This window comes from Orbicella faveolata, unplaced genomic scaffold (assembly GCF_042242905.1).
Source record: "Orbicella faveolata isolate gen_17 unplaced genomic scaffold, um_ofav_v1 contig_26, whole genome shotgun sequence".
NCBI classification, from domain to species: Eukaryota; Metazoa; Cnidaria; class Anthozoa; order Scleractinia; family Merulinidae; genus Orbicella; species Orbicella faveolata.
The window spans coordinates 10211761-10233928 of record NW_028301554.1 but is presented as its reverse complement, the minus strand read 5'-3'; the positions used below and the strand labels follow the sequence as shown (position 1 = coordinate 10233928).

General features: G+C 39.7%; 1 protein-coding gene across 4 annotated transcripts; it reads left to right on the top strand.

The window, feature by feature from the left end:
* The first annotated feature begins 1516 nt into the window (after positions 1-1516).
* On the top strand, positions 1517-21556 carry LOC110053343 (follistatin-A-like). Of its 4 annotated transcripts, none has more exons than XM_020759568.2 (7): positions 1517-1649; positions 8494-8607; positions 15645-15845; positions 17248-17475; positions 17817-18044; positions 18350-18604; positions 19425-21556. In XM_020759568.2, the coding sequence occupies exons 2-7, from the start codon at positions 8496-8498 to the stop codon at positions 19685-19687; spliced, it is 1287 nt and encodes a 428-aa protein (XP_020615227.2). In that variant the 5' UTR covers positions 1517-1649; positions 8494-8495; the 3' UTR covers positions 19688-21556. The 4 variants fall into 4 exon arrangements, with proteins under 4 accessions (XP_020615227.2, XP_089151807.1, XP_089151808.1 ...); XM_089295681.1 differs by lacking the exon at positions 1517-1649 and adding an exon at positions 6837-7099; XM_089295682.1 differs by lacking the exon at positions 1517-1649 and having other exon boundaries at positions 8452-8607.
* The last annotated feature ends 612 nt before the right edge of the window (positions 21557-22168 follow it).

Below are 22168 nucleotides of genomic sequence, written 5' to 3'. Positions count from 1 at the left end.
CTCTCATTTTCCCGTCGCCCTAATTCTCCTAAGTCCATCGGATCCTTTTCCCCTCCATTCCCCTTCTTCAGATTTCCGTCCCCTCCATTGTTCCTATCCCCATCTTTTAACAATGTCTGTCATCCCTCCTTTTCCTGCTCGATTCTTTAAAGCGACTATCGTTCTCAAACCTCAAAGCGGCGACACTTGATAATTGCCCGAAACCAAAATAGTTCAGCCTTCCACAAATATTTATGGAAGAAAGCTTAGGCGATGAGATTAATGTACTATTTTAAGCATGGTTTGCGTTGCTCATCAAATGACTTCAGATTCATCATAAAAATAAAGCTAGTTTTCCATTTATACCTACGACCAATCGAAAGGTTCCAAAATGTATTAAAAAGAGTCTTTTCTAGGTCATGTTTATTTAGTATTCGGTTTATCCACGGCGTGGGAGGTAACTTGTTTTGATCATTACATTAGTAATTTATTTACGTTAAGACTAATAAACTGTAGCAGGCAGATACAAGCAGAATGTCGCCTTTTAGATTCACGTACTCTTCGAGAGCGGAAACACATTTTGGCCCATAGAATTGCTATTCTTTCTAGTGTTTTCTCAGGGACGTTTTTATATATGTTAACCTGTCGAACCTGAAATGTGGAAGGTTGTAATTTATCTTTGACGAAGGAGGAAATTGTCTCGATGGTCTCCTGTCTCGTTTAGAATATCTTTCTTGCGTGTCTGCCCTTTGGAACGTGCTTAAAAAGACAATGAAAAAGAAATACAATTCAAACTTTGTCGCGATTTAAAGATAAAGGAATTTTGCGTAGGTTTGTTTCGTAGCCAAGCGAGTCTTTTACTAACTTTGTTCAGTTCTTGAAGACTGGAATAAAAAAGTAACCTAGTGTTTTAACCACAATTCAGTTTTTTAATTTAAAATGTGTTACAAGAGTGGAGGCTTTTCTGCTGGTTTCACATGTGCGAAGCAGCAACTTAAAAAACACTGAAGATAATCGGAGATGAGGCCACCTTAACGCTACCTTACGGTCATATCTGTGGCACCGTGCCGCGAAACGAGATAAATGTCGCACATGACTATTGGTACAGTTGGTAAAATAAGAGCTATACACTACAAGACACTGTTTGCATTGGAGGTGAGATGATAAATGGCTACTGAGTTATTTACTTTCTACAACTTCTACCTTTCATCAAACGTGAGCCCGTAAAAGCTGAATTACCCTAACCGGCCCCGCCCGTTAGATTATACACCACAACCGCCGAATAACAAAAAGTGTTAATGTCTTTTGCACCGAAAAGGATTTGAAAAGCATCCAGATTTAGGCTGACAAGTTTATTCGGCAGGCGTTAGAGCGGTGTCTTTTACGCTTTGATGAGTCTTTGAGTGAGAGCACCACTCGACACGACATGAAAATGATGTCGGCAGTTTCAGACATTAAACGACGTTAATTGCCCCGTTTGTTGTGTTCACTCAGACAGAGATATTCAAGGTATGCTTTCCGTGACGTCAATTTTAATACCAAGTAAAAAGCAAAGCAGGATAATACTGCGAGTCAGTCGTTTGGTTTGTTATAACGGAACACAGTGGAGTGCTCGTTGCTAAACATTTGTAAGTGAAGCAAACTGAAGAAAACTGAAGTCAATTTTACTGGTAAGTGAGCAGTTAGTGTTTATCGATGTTTATGTTGACTTCAGGGGATTTCACTAACAAATCACTTGCTTCAGAAAGTTTATTTTATTGTATACGATATGCAACGTAAAACTGACTATGAGCCCGTAACTTGGAGATACAGAAGGGATTTCGTCATTGTCTAGGCAGTCTGCGTGGGTTTTCAGGTACCTCAGTAGAAACATCAAGTCATGGAAACTAATGAAGTCGTCATGTTTTCTTTGATTGTAACAACAAAATCACATTTTTGCTTCAATGCCACCGCTTGTTGTTGACATTAACCAGTTAATTTGATCAGGTCAGTTTCACATTCATGTGTTACATTTTCGCAGGTTGTTTTAGAATTGAAGAGGTTTTACAGAGTTGTCTTTTAACTAATTGTGATCTGCTTTCAACAAAGTCTTTCTCGTTTACATATGAACAAGTTTTAGTCAACTAAAATCATCAAACTGCAAACAGAACTTTTCTGATAGAATAAAAACAACTGCTGCAGGCTCGGAAAAGAATAAGCATAATGATATTCTTTTGTTTGTTGAAACAATGGGGGCTAATGTTGGCCGCCAGTTTGTTATTTGTTTTCTTTCCACTGTTGATTTACTTCACTGTTCATCGGTAGAATTTTTTCACGTGTCCGAGACTTTTTCAAAAACGTGCAACAGAGAATCCTTTTCCATCGAACTTCGTCTTGGCGTGTTGAGGATAAATGTGTGCTTCAGCAGTTGAGATAACATAGCTCAATTCTATCGGTGATCTTTATCAAGAGTATTACTGACGAGAGGTCACAACATCTTTTGTAAGAGAGCCCATTATATTAACAAGAGCTTGTTCGTTTTCATTGCTCGTCGTGCTGCAAAAACGGGAACAGATTTTCTTACAAACGGGATTGTCCTGGCTCAGAAAATTTGTTTCCTGAAGTTTTGGTTTATTGGCTTCCGCAAACTGAAAAAAAAAAATCAGTTTAAGTCCGCATGGATTTACTTAAACGAAAATGTCAGGCATTCACTAAGCCTCAATACGATACCGTATTTTGTAAAATGGCGTCATTTATCACTCTGATATGCTGACTGACCATTCTTGTAATTAAGTCCATTACGGGCTTGGATGGAGGTCAAGAACAACAAAAAAATAAGCAAATAAAGACATCCAGTCTCTGAGACTAGCCAAAGCTTGAGAATATTCTGGAAACTATTGGCTGACAAAGAAGGACGAATAAGCCATATACGCTATGGGGCATCCCAGCAGCAGCAAAACACAGCAAAGTAATTCAGTCAGAGGTCCATCCGGCATAGACTTATTGACGACTCAGTGAGTACGCGAGTCGATTCACCGCACGATGTGGCGCAGTTTGCTTCACACAGTCTAAATCCGTAGGGTGTATTTCGAGTTTATCTCCCGAAAAACATTTTAGTCTCGAGTTGCTCTTTGAGAAATATCTAAAAAGACAAGTCCCAATTAGGCTAATCTGCAAAGATCTACGTTATATTAAGAGCTTCTTAAAAGAGGAAACAAAGAATCAGGTGAAAGTTGGAGAGAAACATATAGAAGTCTAGTTATAAACAGAACAAAACCCCAACGGACGTGTTGCAGTCGAGGTGATGTATCTGTCCATTTGATCAGGGTTGGGTCTACACTCGATAACATCAAGCTCCGCCGCAAAAACAATGAAGGATACAGTATCGGCCCGGCTTAGCGGTCCACACGACAGCAGATCAACAACATGGATGGATGGCTTTCCACTAAAAAAAACGTTGAATGCTTCAACAGGTTTACATCAGAGAAATTAAATTTAATTGTTATGTAATGTTATGTAAGGGATGGTAACTTGGTTATTAAATACCCTGGTGCGAAGAAATCAAACTGGCCGCTTGCTATCGCGTTTATAAACTTGCGTATTAGTTACATTCTCGATAATTCTTTCCAAATCGTGCACCACAAAACATTTTGTTCTGTTTTTGCCCTAGGCTATCGAGCATTTAACTGAAGCATGAAATTACATTACAATTTCAGGCTTACAGACCATAGATAACCCTGGGTCAAATCACCAACAATAGTGTAAGAAAGGGCATTCTTGACCTTTGCTTAACGTTTAGCTTAGGATAGTTGCATTACACGGATTTGGTTAACCACTAACACCAGACTCCTACCAGGCATTCGTTATTTTAGCCTCAAATTATATAAAAAAAATTGAAGTATGATGTTGCTCACTTGTCGGCAAAGGCAAACGTTGTGCGTGCATGTGCGATGGTCTTGCTCGCAGGATAAACTCAATAAAATTGGCCTTTCAGTCCACCCAGTCATGTTTTGGCTAGTAGATATTAAAATTTCCGCCGTTAATAATCATAGAAAGACAAAGAAGCGCTCAAAATTAATTGGACGGGGGATGGTAAGCGGGGACATTTTTTTGGCGGCATTTCCCGAATGACTCGGGGCGGAGATGTATTGAGTCTCCCCAGGAGCCATAATCGGTTATGACTCCTGGTCTCCCTTAATCCACTGACACAGGGACGATCGACGAGGGAATGTGGACATTTCGCTTTTATCTAAATGAAGTGATGTTATGAAAAGGCGGCAAAATTGTTGGCGTGGGGTGGCACGGTCTGAAGGACACACGATACAAGTTTTCTTCCGAAATATTCCTCGTATACAATCTCGTCTATAGTATAGAAGTGCATATTCTGGAAGATATTAATCTCGACGAACTGAGGAAAGTTTACGAAAAAAACTCGAAATAATAGCTTTGCTGAAAATTATACACCTTTTGCAACTGAAGTCCAATGAAGCAAGAGTTACTTGCTCACGTGGCTGTTTGAAATATCACCAAGTTCGGTATCGCTCAAGTTCATTGAAGCCAAGAGATTTTGGAAGTATAAAAGAACAAGACCCAAATGTAAGGTAACAAACTCAGTGCTGAAGTGCTAAGCTTATTTTATTCCGAAAATCTGTTTTTACTTTTTAGAGGAGGTTGCGTCGGTTATTGAATCTTCGGTGAATTTTTGTTGCTTTATATTTTCCTTCATTCAGTCGTTTTTGTTGACAGACATTCTGTGGCCTTTCGTAGTTTCCGGGATCGCATTTTTCCCAAGAAGTCTTAACGTAGTTGTTTTTGTCGTCAAGCCTCTTATGTTTCGTTCCTAAGTTACTCTTCGTGCCTATTATTCGCGACGCTGGTTATATTTCATGGTAGTTGTCGTTGTCAGGTTGTCAAAGGTGTTTTGTATTTTGTAGTCGACTCGTCGCAGTCCCGGCACAAATATTTTAGGTTTCGTTATTTCTCCGTTATTGTTTGCTCGCTTCACTGATATTTCGTCTTGTTTCTTGCTCTGTTTCAGTTTCAGCGAATCGCTTGAAAAAAAGGGTGCATTCACTTCATTTCTTGTATTTTCACAGTCGAAAGTTCGCCAACCTGCTGTTTTAGCCAAATATTTTCTAAGGGAACTTTTGTCCAGGACCAAAAAGGTTTTAATACGCTGCTCGACACTTGCCGCACTCCTGAGTCAAACTCAGGAAATATTTTTAACAATGAGTAAAATATCGCGATTTGTCAGTGGCGGGGAGACAATTATAATTGATCTGCTCTCGAGCTCCACTCACAAATCACGATATTCTGCGATAACCAAGTTCAATAATTGCTTTATCTTTGATCACCAAGTTTTTTTACAGTTCAGGAAAGCGATCTGCCATACTTCTCAAAAGAATGTGGTCACAATCACGCATGAACAGAATACCATTTGCAGCAAAACACATTTAGACGGAATTACGCATGAGAAGTCCATTATTTGAAGGCAGTTATTTCCAGGTCACATGGTGGGCTCTCGGCCAATGAAAAGGAAGAAAATATGCTTTGAATTATGGATAGGTTTTACCGTTTAGCGGAGTTCCCATAAAATAACTAATTATTTACTAAAAACAGTAACCTTTAAAGATATTCACAAATAAGCATTTCACCAAACCAACTGGATAGGACAAAAAAGACGAGGAAATCTCCATAAACACAATATACAAATCACCACGCGCGTGTATCATAAGGAAAATCCTGTCAGCTTTAAAGCATAAAATTCTCAGCGAAAGGTGGCCGAACGAGAGAAATGAGCAGAAAAGCAGAAAATCGTGATTGAACAAATCGGACAGTCAAGTATTGAAAATCAGTGGTATGATTGACGCACTCAGTACCACTCAGTCCTATCACTATTGCCTACATTGTAGATGGGATTTGGTAAGTTGCAGGTATGTTATATGTCGAGTAAGAGTTCGTAGACCTTGTATTTTAACCGATTGACTGCTATCCTGAAGAAATCTTGGCCGAGTGGTCTGGGTTCATGTTCAACTTTTGACTTCGTCACTTTTTATGGTAACATGTAATTTCTTTTGCATAGCTTTAAAAAGATTTTTTCTGTGCAGTTCAAAGCCACCTTAAATTTTCGGCGAACATTGAAGGTGGCTCTGAACTCCCTAGACTGAATAAAGAAACTAGACGGCTTTGGAAACTATACCGCATAGCCTTTGAACAAAATTAATAGCCTTTCCATGTTCGTGAGAAACCGTTTCTTCACAAAAAGTCGTTGTTTTCGTAAAGGATTTACGTACTTCCACAAATTAAATTGTTCACTACATCGGAAGAGGCTATGATCTGTAGATCATGGTCTCTTGTTGCATAACTAACATAGTTTGTAACAACTAGCGGCTTTAAAGAAATTTGTTATCAAGCAATCCTATATGCGTTACAAAGGAGATCAAAGTACCAAGTTAGCGAAATATTTTCTTGGCTCAATGCGTTATAAGTCAACCAAACATTGCTCACATTCTTAGACTGTGTTATATTTTAGTCGTAATGTAATCAATGTCATTTGAAAACATGCCTTTGGGCGGTTTTCGTCTCTTTGACAATCGTGGTAGGACAGTACACAGCTAATGTTCTGAGCAAATACTCTAAGCAGTACAAAGACGTTTTTCACCAGGAGGTGTTTTTCAGCAGCAAATAGAGGTGGCCGGAAATGGTTGTTTCCATTTGCAGACCCTCTTTGTAGTTTCAGCGCTGAGAACACAGCTGAGATAAGCTGAAAATATCAGTTACGGCTACAACATCGACGGTTGACGGGCGATGGTCTCGAGCCATGGTTCCTCTAGGTTTTGAGCCAAGTTGAAAAAAAACGTCCCGGTTTCTTTGAAGTTTGAATAACCTTCTCAGTTTGCGAATGTGTGGAAATTAGAATTCATTGAGATTTTAAAACTGGGCCAGAAAATGGAAAGTACTGTCGAGTGCTGCCGACAGATCACTACAGCAGCTTGAACTCCACGGAAATCCAATATTACATTGCCAAACAACATCATTCAAAGCGACGGGTAGTAGGGCTGTTCTTCCTGAAAACCACTGGTACAGGTCCTCGCCTGAATGGAGTTTATGTCATCGGGGATTACCATGTCACCCGAACACGGTATGGCAGCTGGGTCAGGCAATATGCCGCGTGAATTTCTTTCCTTAAACGTTCACATCTGTTGCATATTTTCATTTATTTCTTATGTTGTTTTCGACGGAGGAACCACCCCGAAATAGACGCACGTACTTTTACTTCACATGACTTACAAGTTACAACACTTTTCAGAACGTTTTTGAAATTCTATTACACCACTTTAATATTGTAGAGAGAACATATGCATTGGTCCCAGCAAAACCGCTTACTGTCGCTCTCGTGCTATAGCACCCATAAGGTCTTGTTTCAGCCTGGTCTTATTCAACTGTACAGTAACGTCCGCTTGTTATTAGCGGTTTTTATACGTCTAGTATTAAATCTCTTGCCGACATCCTTTTATAGAAGTAAAGATGATTGAAAAGGAAGGTGGCATAGTTGATTACAGTGTGGAACGCGAGGTTAAATTGCTACTGCGTTAGAATTGGATTAATTTGGAATCCATTACTGCAAATCTAATTACACGCTAGACGAATGTCTGTAACAGTTTTAAAATTTTGCTTATCTGCTATTAACCTCAAATATTTAAAGCGGCAGAATCGTCTTTGTAGCTTGCGAAACAGAAGGAATTGTAAGGTAAAGTTTCACTTTTGCAGAAAACAATGGTTGATATTACTGGAACCTGTCTTGATATTGTAGGGCTACAGAGACAAATCAGATTTAAGGGGTGTGTTGATTTAACTCTTCATAAGTTTACGCCTTGTCAAGTGTTCTCTCCATCAGAAGAAGCCAGTGCTTAAAAGTTGGAAGTTCTTTGAGTTTTACGCCTTCTCAACAAGTTTGTACCTTTGGGTATATTTCTAATTATGAATTTTGCTGGCTGTGATTGTGTGTCCTTTTTAACTGAACTGGTTAATCAGCAAGCAGGCGCTGTTACTAAAATGCGTTATAATCGTTCCACGACATAGACTGCTGTATAGGAGTCTAGGCGTTGCATGACAAAATTTCTACAGAGAAGAGAATTTGTAGAATTTGCAGCCGGTTTGTAAAGGTCTCCTGATGAAATGCACTTTGAATGCCTCTAACTTCGTTATCTTCGGTTTAAAACAAAAAAAAAAGCAAAAGTGATGGCATAAAACACAACGAACAAATTAAGACAAGTTCTAAGCACGAGCCAGAGGCGTGTGTTCTCATCATTTTGCCACGTGTTACTGGAGAGCGATGCACAACGTCTTTAACGCCTATTCACGAGCAATAAATAACAATAAAACACGAGTTCTCAGATAGACCAATCAGAGAGCGTAGAATCCAGTCTATTATATAAATGTTGTTGTTTGCTATGCCTGTATTAACTTACAGTTACAGCCTACTTTGAGGACAAAGTCCGCTAATGTTGTGCGTTTTGTATCAACTAATTGCAGTGATGAGAGTGAAGCCAACAAGTCAAACAAACATGCTCCCGAGGTCTTTAGGAACGAATAGTCCTGTTACTTTAATAGCGATTTATGCCATATTGATTTGGCCGTCGATAGAAGGTAGGAAATACAATTATATCTGTATGTATTTTTCTTCTATGAATTGCAAGTTAAATTGTTATACTACTGACACACAGCTGATAAGAAATGCTATGGAAATTGAATGATTCTGTTCTATATATCTACAATGCCGGTGTTAACGAAGAAAGGACCGATATATGTCTTATCATTTTTGGCGTTTTATCCTAACTCCTACATGTTTACGAAAAATTGAATAAATCAGTAAGAGAATTTATCCTGTACTATCCAAAGTTAACTCGAGTTAACGGACTTTTAATCCCGGACTTAAAACCGAATTGTGGAGGGCATGTTTTTTGTTTCCGTGACCCTTACGTTTCTCAGTTTGTCGACTAAAAGCCGATTGGATGAAAAGAACAAATCTGATTGTTGATGTGAAATTGACGATCAGACAAGAAAGCTGATGTATGGAATTAGAAAAGCATTTAATTTGAGAGAAACAACCATTCCTACTCCAATCGAAAGAGGTCCCGGACATAAGCCCTTAGGGAGGCGTTGTCCTGGAATTTGTCACGAGTGCCACCCTCAATGTCTTCAATTTTCTGACTGACCCCCGGGGGAGTACTCTGTAGATCTTTGGGTAGGGGTGCTCCACTGGGACACTGAAACCTTTACCCCATACTAGACCACGATCAGCTTGATTTTGCAACACTATTCTATACACCCCTATACCCTATCCCAAGACGACATATTCTCCATGCAGAAGCTTAATCAGTATCGTAGTCCAACACAGCAAAACTCAGGGCTTAGTTGCTTAGGCAGAACAAAAAAGGCATACCACTGGAGGGAAAGCAACCTCGTCACCCGTCTCCTAAATTCGCAAAAACCATCCTTAAGGATAAACCTTCCAGTTGCTAAGCAAGCAAATCTCCCTTCTATTTATGCTTGCTCTGCACCATGTGAATTCCGTGCCCGGGTCTGCGTGTCGCAGAAATCCGATTTTCTTCTAGCGAAGGCTGCTTTCTGCGTAGGGGAAATGACCGGGCCTCCAAGCAGACAACTTCAACATAGGCGTGTTTTATGTATCGAGTCGTAACAACAACTAACCACACATCCATTTTGACACGAATGACGATGGTACTCGTAATTCCTATAATTAACAATACTCAGTGAGAGAATTCCCATGTAAAGCTATATAAATGTAAGCAAGCAAGTTAGGAAATACATCGAATGAATACTTGTCAGTCTGCCAACAGGAAGTTTCCCAAGCTAATTAATATCTCTAATATATCATCACTCCCAAATACTGATATGAAGTTGATGGTCCCTACCCTGTAGATGCTCCGGTGGAGGAGGAAAAGGGATACCCTCCGAAGATTTTGGTTGGGTGTGCGAAACCTGTACCCTATTACAGACCAAAATCTGTGATTTTCCATACTCTATTTCTGAGCTGAGCGAAAATCAATACCCCATTTCAGAACTTCAAAATCAGTACACGGCTCTTATATATATGATTTCAGCTAACCAGAAATGGCTTCCATTTGGGTAAACATTAGAGAAGGGCTAAAAATTTGCCAATGTCAATGCGGCTAGAAAATTCAAAATACCCATGCCAAGGCTGAGTGAAAAACATGCCCTATTTCAGAGCAGAATGGTTAAAATTTATACCCTTATTTCGGCCAAAACCGCTCAAAAACTATGCCCTATGCAGTAGTACATAGCACACATACTTAACTAGCTCATTTAAGGTAGTCCCCCCTCCCCAAACGATCAGATGCTATACCATGACAGCGCAACCTTTAAAACGGAGAGATCGAAAGAAAGCGAAGGAGAAGACTGCCGGGGAAGTCAGTGCTCCTGCTAGCCGGTTGCTGATCGGCATAGGTGTAAAGGGAGCGTGATCGGATACAATCGACCTTCTTTGACGCAGTCATGTCGACCAAACCTCCATACTGAAGCAGGACGTGATGTGTTAACAGGTATTTGAGGAGAGCGGAAGCTATTTCACTCTACAACAGAGAGCGAAAAGACACAAAGCGTGAGCGATTCCTTCTTAAATTGGCCTCCTTTCGGAAAACGATTTTTAATTAAGTGCGGAATACTTGGCGAGACTTCAAACATGCTAAATCATCCAAAATGACCTTGACTGTTAGATCTGTGACCTTCTGGGTTGCGATGCAAGGATTTTAGAGCTTGACTCAGTACTTTCATATAGTGATCAACTTCACTCAGCTTGTGAAAGACGTTCTATCTCTGAATCTTGTTAGTTTCTCTTCAGTGACAGTTAGATAGAGCTTCCAGGGTTTACATAAAACCTCTCTGCTTTTGTCCGATTAAGGCGGCTTTTTAATGGCGTGATACTGTGAAAGTGATGAGTTGCATTAAGCGCGTGCTTGGAAACTATTACCCACGTTCAGGAATTTACCCGATATAATATTAGATGACGAAAGATCAATTTTTTTCATTTTTTTTTTTTTTTCATGTTCGTTGCTAGTTGCTTTAGTAATTTGTTCATCGTTGGCCGCACGAATGTTTTAAAAAAAATCTTCATATCTTACGTAATCTAGACTAACTCAAGTGCCCTTTTAGCAGGCTGTAAATTGATTTTTATTTTAAGTTGAAGTTTACGTGAGCGCGCTGATCTTTGTCAGCTTGCAAAATTAATGATAATAGTAATGGTAGTAAAATTTGTCATTTCACATTGTTTCTTCTTCTCCTGTATGACATATAATAGCCGTAGTATGGATCACGTTCGAGATCATTCTCTCCTCTCCATCTGTCTGTCTCTTTGCTAGTAAAACAGTGAGAAGGCGTAGACAAACATAGCTTCAATTTTCAGTGTGACACCAAGGCGCCTTTCAATTGACCCAAACGCACATTGCTCTGTATGGATTTTGTTTCATAAATGTTTACAAGACCTCGAGTGATAAATTACAATGTTTTTTTTTCAGTTTTCTTTTTGGATAAAAATCTTAATCTCTCCTAATTGCAGACATGTTGCTTATTGTTCATAGTAAAGAACCTTCCATTGAGTAATGACCTAAATCTGCTAATCTGTTCCTAGACTTAGTCAAGGGAATTATGTTGTGTATCGGGCCATATTATGCCAAGTTTTTTGGGCTTTATTTACCGTTACAAGGATTATTCAGCAAAACATTGACCTCGTTATCCAAACTGCACACGTACTTGAAATTTCACAAACCGTAGCAAAAATACTCACCACAAAGACAAGCAACAACACTGTAAAGAGTCTGTAAACTCATATTTTGTGCCGAATTTTACCTAGGCCTTGACGTATTTACCTGGTTTGCCTGGTTCATTGGTATTTTTTCTGGGGTGGTGATTTCATGTTATATAATGTATCTACACACCAGCCTTTCAGTTATAAAAATATGTTTGATTGGCATTGCTTCCTCGGTTCGTTACAATCTTACAAATGACGTGAATTGATAAATTGGATACGAGAAGAAATTAAAGAATAACAAAAAAACAAGACAGCAAAGTGACATAAATATTATCGCCCGGTCAATATTGATTTCAAACATTTCATACTTGCGTGTTTATAATTGGAGACCTCAGTGCTTTGTCAACAGTGCAAAAGATGTTCCTCTCTTGTACTCACTCTATCGCGCGACTTGTGATCACAAGTTTTGACGTGACGTCTCTAAATCAGTTGGAATCGGAAGTGGTCATCATTTCCGAATTCCCGGTAATTTCCTGTCTGCTTGTCAGATCAAGCGGACCTGGACAGCTATATAAATTCTAAATCCCTGTAAGCGGTTCATTTTTATACTCGTCCTACGCTCGATCTCAAATCTGCTCGGTGGCTTGTGGACTTTTTTTTTTTAAGTGGCCAGCGATGGAAACGAAATCTATACAGGTGGTTACCTGTTTTGCGGGCCTCGTGCTGTTCGCTTGTGTCCGTGTATCAAAAGGTATGCTTTTTCACGCTGTTTCTTGTCAGTATAGGTGTATAAATGTGTACGTATGTGGACTCCAAATATTTGCTTTATTTTGCACCATTGCTTCGTTCTACATCATGGTTTTATCCTCTGCTACGCGTCTTCTTTTTCAAATTGTTCGCTCACATCACAACAAATGAAAAAACGCTCTTCCTTTTGATAGCACAGATGATGAAGAGAAGAAGTTGTTAATCGATTTGATCCTCTTTAGTTCGTCTTGTTTTCAAAGTGTTGAGCAGAATTTGCGTGTTAACATCGCAACAAATGAAAGAAAATCTCTTTTTCTTTCAAAAGCATTGACGATGACAAAAAAAAACCTGTTAATGGACTTTCTGGGTGAAGACAGAGATTAATTTTAGGTCATAAGTCCTATTGTTATTATTCAGTGGTGCCGGCCGACAGCCGCTTTCTTAACTTTCCCTAGAACGGCTAGAATGATAACTCAGTTTTGACAAAGATAATTCTTATGTCTGCTCTGAGGATCAATAAGAGACATGAGATTTGAAACTAGACTAGGATTGTAAGCTAAGGCTTCAGTTTACTTGAGTGACTGTGTCGAGCAAAAGCTTGGCTACCAGGGACTTTCCTTGTTTCCCGGCTCGTTTATGGACAGGAGTGAAGAGGTAGAAGAACACTAACACTGATTGACACGTGTCTGTACACGTGATAGCGGTAAGATCAAAGTGCGGTAAATCACAGAAACATTTCTAGGCCTAAATTACACTAGGACAGCCAAAATAGCGATATATATTACGAGTCCTCGACCTATATCTATGTCTTTTAGAGAAAAGACCTCCCAAGATCTATATATTCGCATTCGCGAGGGATAAATGATTCATCTTTTGCAGACGTGACCCTTACGCGTTTACGAAGGCATGGTCATTTGCCCGCGGTTCATTTGTAATGCTACTGTGATTTCTTTTGCTCCCTACAGCAACCCAATTTTTCACGTTAACCACATTTCAAAGCGTTTAGAAGACACAGGATAGCTATGCCTCTTATTTCGGTTTTAGGCCTTTAAGCCATCGAAAAAGAAATAGGGGACAAGTATTTCTTTTTTCCCATTACCGTTAACAAATTAAGAAAACTTTGTTATAGACTTGCCAGACCACTGTGTCAAGAAAAAGGTCAAATGCTGATTTCACGGGTTTGAGAAAACTCATTGTAAATCGACTTGTTTCGCCTTTACAAAGGTTCCCTGTGGTGGCAGCAAAGAAACATCTTTGTGTCTATGTTATTGTTAAGGTATCCCCGACGATTTCGTGTACATGCCGTGAGGTTCAAGAACGAAGACTATACACTGTCTATAAAATCGTGATGTCTTTCTTGGGCCAATGGGCGTGGCTTCGTGAAATCGTGGGATTTTTCACGACCCGTTAAGCACAGGTCAGCGCAGCTTAGGCGACTTGTACGCAGCAAATGGGCATTTCTTAGCCTGTCTCTTTTCAACTTAAGAGCACGTATGAGAAAGAACCCCGAACAAAGCGTGAAGGTGACAATACCGCCGCAAGCGTCTGGGCGGGGCGAGCGAAAATGTCGATAGACGGATTAACGGAGCTTGGTCGTGGGGTTACGAAATCCCTGCAGAGAATCGCGACTCAGCAACAGAAAGCCACTTCGCTCTTTTATATATTTAGAAAAATCCTGTTAGACGCCTACCTGGTATTAGTTACAATAACAAGTTAAACAAATAGCGTTATTTTTCTGCTCTTTCGCTCTTAAGAAGCTCAATCATGTAACTAGCTAAAGCACAGAACAATGGGTTTGTAATTACAGAGAATGACAGTAATGTGTTTGCTCTTATTAACAGGCCCTGGCGCTTCCCAGTTATTTATTGCCTGTATCTCACTCACTTCTTTCGCGTTACGTTTGGCAGCGCAGGGTATTTAATGATCATCAAGCTGTACTAAATATTAAAAAAAGTATCGAATATATGAAAAATGACAGAAATAATGAAACAGAAATCCTTACCCATCGAGCGGTTCTAAGCCACAGTTCTGCATTTATATAAAATTTAACAGAAAAAAAAAAAGACGAAAGACAATCGACTGTTGGTTGTTTCCCTTAGGAAAGAGTCATAAGCGAAGTGTTTAAAAATAACAAGTTATGTTATGTCTAGCAAAACAAGTGGCGGATACAGCTGGGTGGCAAAGCCGTACAAGGTTAACAGAAACTGCCCTTTCTCACTCAAAACACTAAACGGCAAAACAAAATTTGATGCCGCATATCTATCATTATTCTTGGGTTAAGTGCAGTCTCTATTGCAAGGTCTCTTGTTTGTTAACTCGCTTCTCGCTCGTGACGTTGTACCTCGAACTTCTTCTGTTTAACGTGTTAAGAGGGCTCGATACCTCTTTCGCGTTGGAAACTTGATGAATCATTGTTGGGCAATAAATTCAAAGAAGATTAAGAAGCTTAGTTCATCATGTGCGATTGTGATCAAGTTAGCAAATGCACGTCGCGCACTGAAGAGATTCACGGAAAAAGAAATTAAACACATATACAAATCTTCACTGGGAGAGAGAAGAAAAAGTTCGAATGTGGCCAGTGAATAACGCGCTCGATTTTTTCCTCACCAATTTGGTGGCATAAAGCAACGAACAAGCGCGAGCTGAGCGAATAGTTTCTCTGCGCGAGTTGAAGTCCTACAAATCCTGACGATGTGATATGTTTACCCATCCGGTACTATTTTTAGCGTGATGAAATCAACAAACGGAAGTGAGGGGAGCCGTGATTTACTTTTTTATCGAAAAATGATTAATTACCTTGAACTTTAAGAAGATAAAAAATAAAAAAAGTGTAGGTATCCATTGGTTCTTATGGCCACCCTTGGTGCCATCTGAGATGGTAAATGGAGTAGATGTAAACACTACTCATTACATGGTTATTAACGGAATTCGTTCGGTTTTGCGTTTATCAGCTGGCGACCCGGCCAGGAAACTGGGCTACATGGGCTTCGGTATCTTAACCCTATAACGTCGACCTACCCGCTGACAAGAGGAATAAAGATAGACATGTCTTTTCAGTAATGCAAAGCGAAATGATTGCTTCTGTCAATGAAACAGTTCGTTCGTAGTTATCTCGTCGCTAATGCTTGGCATTTAAATTAAATTTTAGGTGGCAAGACCTGTTTCCTGAACCACGAGTGTAAAAGAACGGACCGGGTCTATCATGTGAGCCCCATTAACGATTGCTGTCAGTCTCCACAAAACGCAGGCGGAAACTTGTACTACCGCAGTTCCAACACCTCAATCCCTTTCTTCTTGCAATTTTTTCAAGCCTGTTTACCGTGTGGCCCGCGAACAGTTAACACAAACGGTAGGTTCATGTCAAAGCAGTAACACATTAACCTTAAATTACTCGTAATAGCAGTAAATGGTGTCATAAATAGAGGGTGGGTTTTCAAAGAAGGCATCGCTGGTAATATGGACCCCACAAATAAAAATTATACAAAACTTCGACACTTAAGGAAATTTTTTAATCAAAAAAATTTTTAAACAAAACGTGGAAGTGAAATCAAATGTTGTCCTCAAATATTAAATTCAAAATGATCCAAAACAACTGGAAGAATAGGATCACAATCTAACAAAATACCAGACTATGAACATTTGTAACCGGCAAGGGTGCTAATAAGGATAATGACCTTTACAATATTCTGTTTCGAGTTGTGTAATTGAGAAATCTGATTGTCTGAAACTTTTCGTTGTGACGATAGACTGAACACTTCTCCAATCATATTAGTATCATTTGTGTGAAAGCCAGCCAGATGATTGGTGTCATAATGAGGCTGAGGAATTTAGAAGGCAAAGCTACTACTCTATTCTTCCCTATCTAACATACTGCCACTTAGTCTGGCAAATTTGTAACCAAAATTTGACCCAGTGATACTAGGAAGCTGGAAGGTTACAAGAGAGGGCACTCAGAGCGGTTAACATTCAAGCTATGCACAGTTATTGATACGTGCCAGCCTACCTACTCGCATAGAAGACTTCAGGGTATATGTATTTTAATGTACAAAGTCAAGAACAATTTATGCCCCGAGAGAATTTCCCAATTACAATTTACGCAATTCTGACTGGCAAACACTTACTTACATATCTGTGTCCAAAATTATGGAACAGGCTCCCCCGGCCAGCAAATTAAGGTTGGCTAACAGTATTAATGTTTTCAAAACGAACATACGTAAGATGAACCTGGAAACTCTACTGGATGAGGGATACGTAATTTGATTGAGATCACGTGGGTGTCCAATTAAAGGTATCCAATTACCACTTTTTTGTAAGTGGATACCTACGCCATTCGCGCGTCAGCTACACGCGTTATAATGGCGTGCTTCTTAATGTTTCCTACAGTTTTTTAACTTATGGGAAGCGCTACTGACTTTTTCGCTCAAAAGAAGCTCCCAAAAGACTTTTGTTATAAAAACGATTGATCAGTAATTGGACCTCGTGCCGTACAATTCAGGAAGTAATCGTGGTCATAATTTCAAATCGGCTTCGCGCCGGTCCGGTTTAGTTAATTACTTAATTAATTAGTTTATGAATTGATATAAATCAGTTATAAAACAAACATTAAAGCGTATACTCTACTCTACCGCTTTAGCGAACAGCAGCCCCCTAAGCCTTCCTCCCCCCCCCCCCCCCCCTCTATAGCGCACTCTGCGCTAACTTAGTGTTTAGAAACATCAGTTCTAACCTCTTGTACAATTTGCTTTGTGCAGCATCTGAGAGCAAGGTAGAACGTCCTCCCGATAAAGTCTGTACGGCAAGGGCCAGGATGATGCCGAACGGACAGTTGAAATGTTTTTGTAGTGGCTGCAGTCGCAGACAATACCAGCCAGTGTGTGGCAATGATGGCGGTAACTACAGCAGTGAGTGCGAACTTCGAAAGAAAGCTTGCCGTCATCGTAGATCTGACATGGAGGTGGCTTATGAGGGAACATGCCAATGTAAGTAACACTGATCTCTCCTTAAATCGTCCTCGCTTTCTTGTCGAATTATTCTCTCAAAGCACTGAGCGTGTTCCTGTGTTCAAACTTTAAAAAGGTTCTCATGGGAACAATACCACATGGAAGATCTGTCGCTTGCTTTTATTGAGTAATTACACCCTAATGATAAATCAGCAAAATGTTCTGGATTCCACTTAGGGGGCTATAAAAAAATTGAACCATATTAATGAACTGCAAGCTAGATACCTGTTTGTGTTAGTGCCGCGCAGTACATAAGCGTTTGAGTTCACATTACTGTGCTCATGATTATCTGAAGATTTCCTGTGTATCGCTTGTTCCAGACGGATGCGATAAGGTGGTGTGCCGTAACAATGGCACTTGTATGGTTGATCAGTACAAGCGTGCCTCCTGTGTTCAAAGCTGTGACTCCCTCTGCCCCAAACGTGCGAAAAAAGATGGGCCCCTGTGTGGTGCTGATGGCGTTCAGTATGAAAGCAGTTGTCATCTCAGGAAAGAGACCTGCAAACAAGGAAAAGCTATTGGCATGGCTTACAGAGGCAAATGTATTGGTGAGTAAGAGCTCTTTTAAGATCGATCTTCCTAGTCAACAATAATGTCATTTTACGTGTATATATGTTAGATTGCAGGCGATCAGGCGCCCTTTTTTGTTGGTGCCAGACAGAGATCTTATCTTATCGTAAAAGCCTCAAAATGCTATCTTGTTTACACGAGGGAACATATAACAAGGGCAAAATTAGAACCAAGAAATTCTATCGCTACTTTCGGGGAGTTTTCAGTTAAGGAACACAATATCTTTTGAAGCCAACCAAAACCTCGTACTGTATAATAATAAGCTTTGTCTTTTTTCAATCAGTAAACGCGTCATGTGACAATATAAACTGTGGTAACAAACTGTGTGTTGCGGATGCTTCCGGGAGACCTCGGTGTGTCACGTGCTCCTGTAACATGTCCGACCCAAGAAAGGCTGAGCGTGGGTGTTCGAAAAACCTCCAACCCATGACTCTGTGTGGCACTGACCGAAAGACTTACCAGGACTACAGCAGTTTGCGCAAGGAAATGTGCAAAATCAAGACATTTATTGATGTGGATCATCTTGGAGCTTGTAAAGGTAACAGACACAACACAATATCAATTTAACAGACGTCAGTTTTATCATGCGTCTGTCCTGTTATTGATCATGAATTTCGTCATAACATTGTCAAAGTAGTTGTGGATCCACGAGGCGACAACCGAGTGGATCCGCAGACTACTTATGACAATGTTATGATGAAATTCATTGTCAATAATAGGACAGACTCATGAAAAACTAACGTCAATTTGTCTTTTACGACAACAAATTGTCAAATTGTCCACTCACGCTCTTTGACGCATCGCATAAATCATAAATTCATTTTTTGTCCGCTTATTGTCAAAGAACATTAGCCAATGAGCGCGCGAGAATTTCTGCAGTTATCGTAAAAAGAGGTTTTGCAAGGCAGCCATGTTGCATGGCAGGAACAATGAAGATGTTTTGCATTAGAAAGAACATTCTTTTCCCATAGAAAGAAGAATCTATTGTTCCTGCCATGCAACATGGCTGCCGTGCAAAAGCGCTTTGATCGGTTCGTTAATACCGACATGGCACTCAGATAATAAGCAGTGAAGTGAACCTTTTCAAAACCTCTCCTGTTATAATTTTCTTGTCCACCAACGGAGTTTGCTTCCAGGCTAGTCTTTGTTGCTTGCATTCCTTGTGCAGAGAGCTTAATGCAAATGGTTTTCCTACGCAGTAAAACATCAAGCTACAACAAGATTTTCATTCCATTTCTCCACATCTTGTGTTCTCCAAAAACCATTCACGTATTCATTTGTCCTTTGATGTTAGCGGTACATGCTAGGGGCCTCATCATCGACTTTAACATTTTAAATGTTATTTGGAACTTTACCAGGTGACAAGGTAGTCCAAGGTGAGAGGCCTGGGGACGAACCGCCAGATGAAAGTTCAACTTCCGGTGAATCGATGACTACGGACGACATAGGCCAGTACTACATCTCCCTCAAACATTTTGTGAACATTTTGAAAAAGAAGTATGGACTGGATATTGCAGCACCCAAGTACAAAAAAATGGACCGTAGGGATAAAATAGTATTAATGAGTACACTCATAAAAGCATTGAAAAAGAACTGGCGAAAGGTGAAGCCTTACCAGTAAGTCCGTGATTTCAATGGTTTCTGGGTGAATCGGTCGATTAAGTCAGAGATCCATGTGGTTTGGAGACGGACGTAGGACTAGGGTAATTTGTGTTTAATTTACAAATTGGAGTGTATGAAACTTTTTTGCTAAGATATTGCTTTGATGAGAGAAAACAATCATGATGCGATCAGGCGGATCCAGGAATTCCTGAAAGGAGAGGGAGGGGGTTGTCCACCTTAATAACTTTCGACGCCATCGGCTGGATGGGAAGCGCCGAAGGCGCGAGATTCTAGAGGTGGGGAGCAGGGCAGAGCCATGCCTCCCCGGAAGATTCTTCCGAATTTTACCCTCTAAAACGCCATTTTCAGCATTCCTGACGCTTGAAAAGGGTTTTTGAAGGCATGATATAAAATCTAGAGGTTACCTCACTTCTCAACCAGAAAACCCAATTACGGGTAGCAACCGTTCCCATACCAATCAGAGTATCTTCGTTTTCTCTCCCTACAATTTTCGCGCGCCATGAATGCGAAAAAGAAGACTACAACTCAGAGCGATTTCTAAAGAAGAACATTTAACTTTTAAGTTCGTATGACGTTTGTATGAGACGCCATGTTAATCAAATGGTAGAATTTGAACAACTTAGTCGTTGTGCGTGGAAAATATATTCATCGTCAGGGATGATTTATTCCAGTGCGCTGTGTAATTTGTAGTTAACTCAATATAGCCTATTTATAGTCAGAAGTGGTCAATTTGTAATAATTTGTGATTTAGCTTACAGGAGTTTACGTTACAGCGTCATTTATGGTCTTCCACGATCTCTGTCATTCTTCTTCTTTTGATGGCTTATTGGAAACTCTTTAGGTTTTTTGGCTTAAGTGAACTAAAATTTTGCAAATCTTTCCTTCAATTTGAAGAAAATTCTGTACATTGAAACAATGGCTTAAGATAGCTGTATTGTTTTGTCAGCATTTAGTATTTACAATAGTAATTGGACTGAGTGGAGTGCAATTCAGGGAGTAATCGTGTGCGTAAATTTAAAATCGGACGAGCGCGCAGCGTGAAGCCCATTTTGAATTACGAGCACGATTACTCCCTGAATATTGCACGACACGAGGTCCAATTACTAATTAATCGTATCTATAAAAAAGATGTCTTTTGAGAACTTCTTTCAAGAATTTTGTTACAGATACGATTACTCAGCACATTGTAGCCAGGCTTTTCATTCCCAAGATTGATGCATAATTAATTATTACTACTTGATTAGCGGTCCGTCTCTTATGCTAGGTATTGACTTGCAGGCCTATATCTAGGAACCTCAGATTTTATAAATGCATTGGACAACTACTAATATCTTCTATTTAAAATAAAGAAAAACGCACCCTTATTTAGATAACCCGATAATGACAGCGAGTGCCGCTTAAAGAGACTTGTAATTCATCTCGTTACCAGTCTTACCCCTGCAGATCATCAAAAGCGAAGGCTCTGAGAACGAGTTTGACAAACTCGTGTCAAGTCCCGGCGGCAACGGCTCACTCTCGTGTTCGTTTAAATATGAAAAATATTACTTCTTTATCACGAAGCTACGAAATGTGGTGTGATGTGATTATCTTGTAAAGTGGCTCCTTACGAGAGTGCATGTCATATACTCAAAGTTTTATAAAAAAATTATTTTCCTACTTGAATGTCGTGTACATGTAATTTATTGTATTTAGCATTTTTAAGGTGTAAATTTATTGCAGTATGTACCTTTGTAAACCTTACCTTTTAGCAAGAAACGCACTTTACTGCTATTTTTGATGATTTTTCCACAATTTTGTATTTAGTAAACTAAGAAGAGCCATAAAATATATGTAATATAATATTATTAAAATTTGCCGTTTGTTTGTATTCGTGGAAGGCGGTTAGTTTTCTTTTTACCATACATGCCATGTATCTTCTGTGGGCTTGACTGCGAGTCAGATATGGCCCGGCTTCGAGTCCTGGCTGAGCTGGCCACAGCGATTTTTTCTTAGAAAATTGCAAGATAGAAATTGTCCCTGTTTCGTAATTTCGAATTTTTTTGTTGATTGAATGGTTATGGCCGACCATTCAAGATCTCCTGCTATTCTGTCACATTCCTCACGGATGGTTTGCCACTTGAGCCTTCACATTTCAAAACTTACAATCCCCAAGAGACAACTGCTCTGTGACGAATGTGATGGAAGCCACACAGATCTTGAATATATTATGAGATCCTATCAAGCACGAGGATTTTCATTTTACTCTTAAAAAACATGGTTAGGGAACTTGACTTCGTGCCTTTTCTCGCTCCTCAAAAGGGAACCTATGGTGCTGAAAACTGGTAAGGGTTCTCCCTAGATCCTGTAGTTTGCCATGTTAAGATATTATTGGAGACATAAAGAGACTAAGAGGCTGGACAAGTCGGATTACAAGCAAAAACAAAGCAATTTTGAATAACCGAGACACAAAAGAATATATCATTAGAGGCAAAAAAAAAAA

What these genes read in the sequence shown, in the direction of transcription:
- LOC110053343 (XM_089295681.1), top strand. Translation starts at nt 7,057, where the DNA reads ATGGAGTTTATGTCATCGGGGATTACCATGTCACCCGAACACG. An exon ending in TACCATGTCACCCGAACACG is followed by an intron (nt 7,100 to 8,493) that starts GTATGGCAGCTG and finishes AACTAATTGCAG; the next exon opens with TGATGAGAGTGAAGCCAACA. An exon ending in GCGAACAGTTAACACAAACG is followed by an intron (nt 15,846 to 17,247) that starts GTAGGTTCATGT and finishes TGCTTTGTGCAG; the next exon opens with CATCTGAGAGCAAGGTAGAA.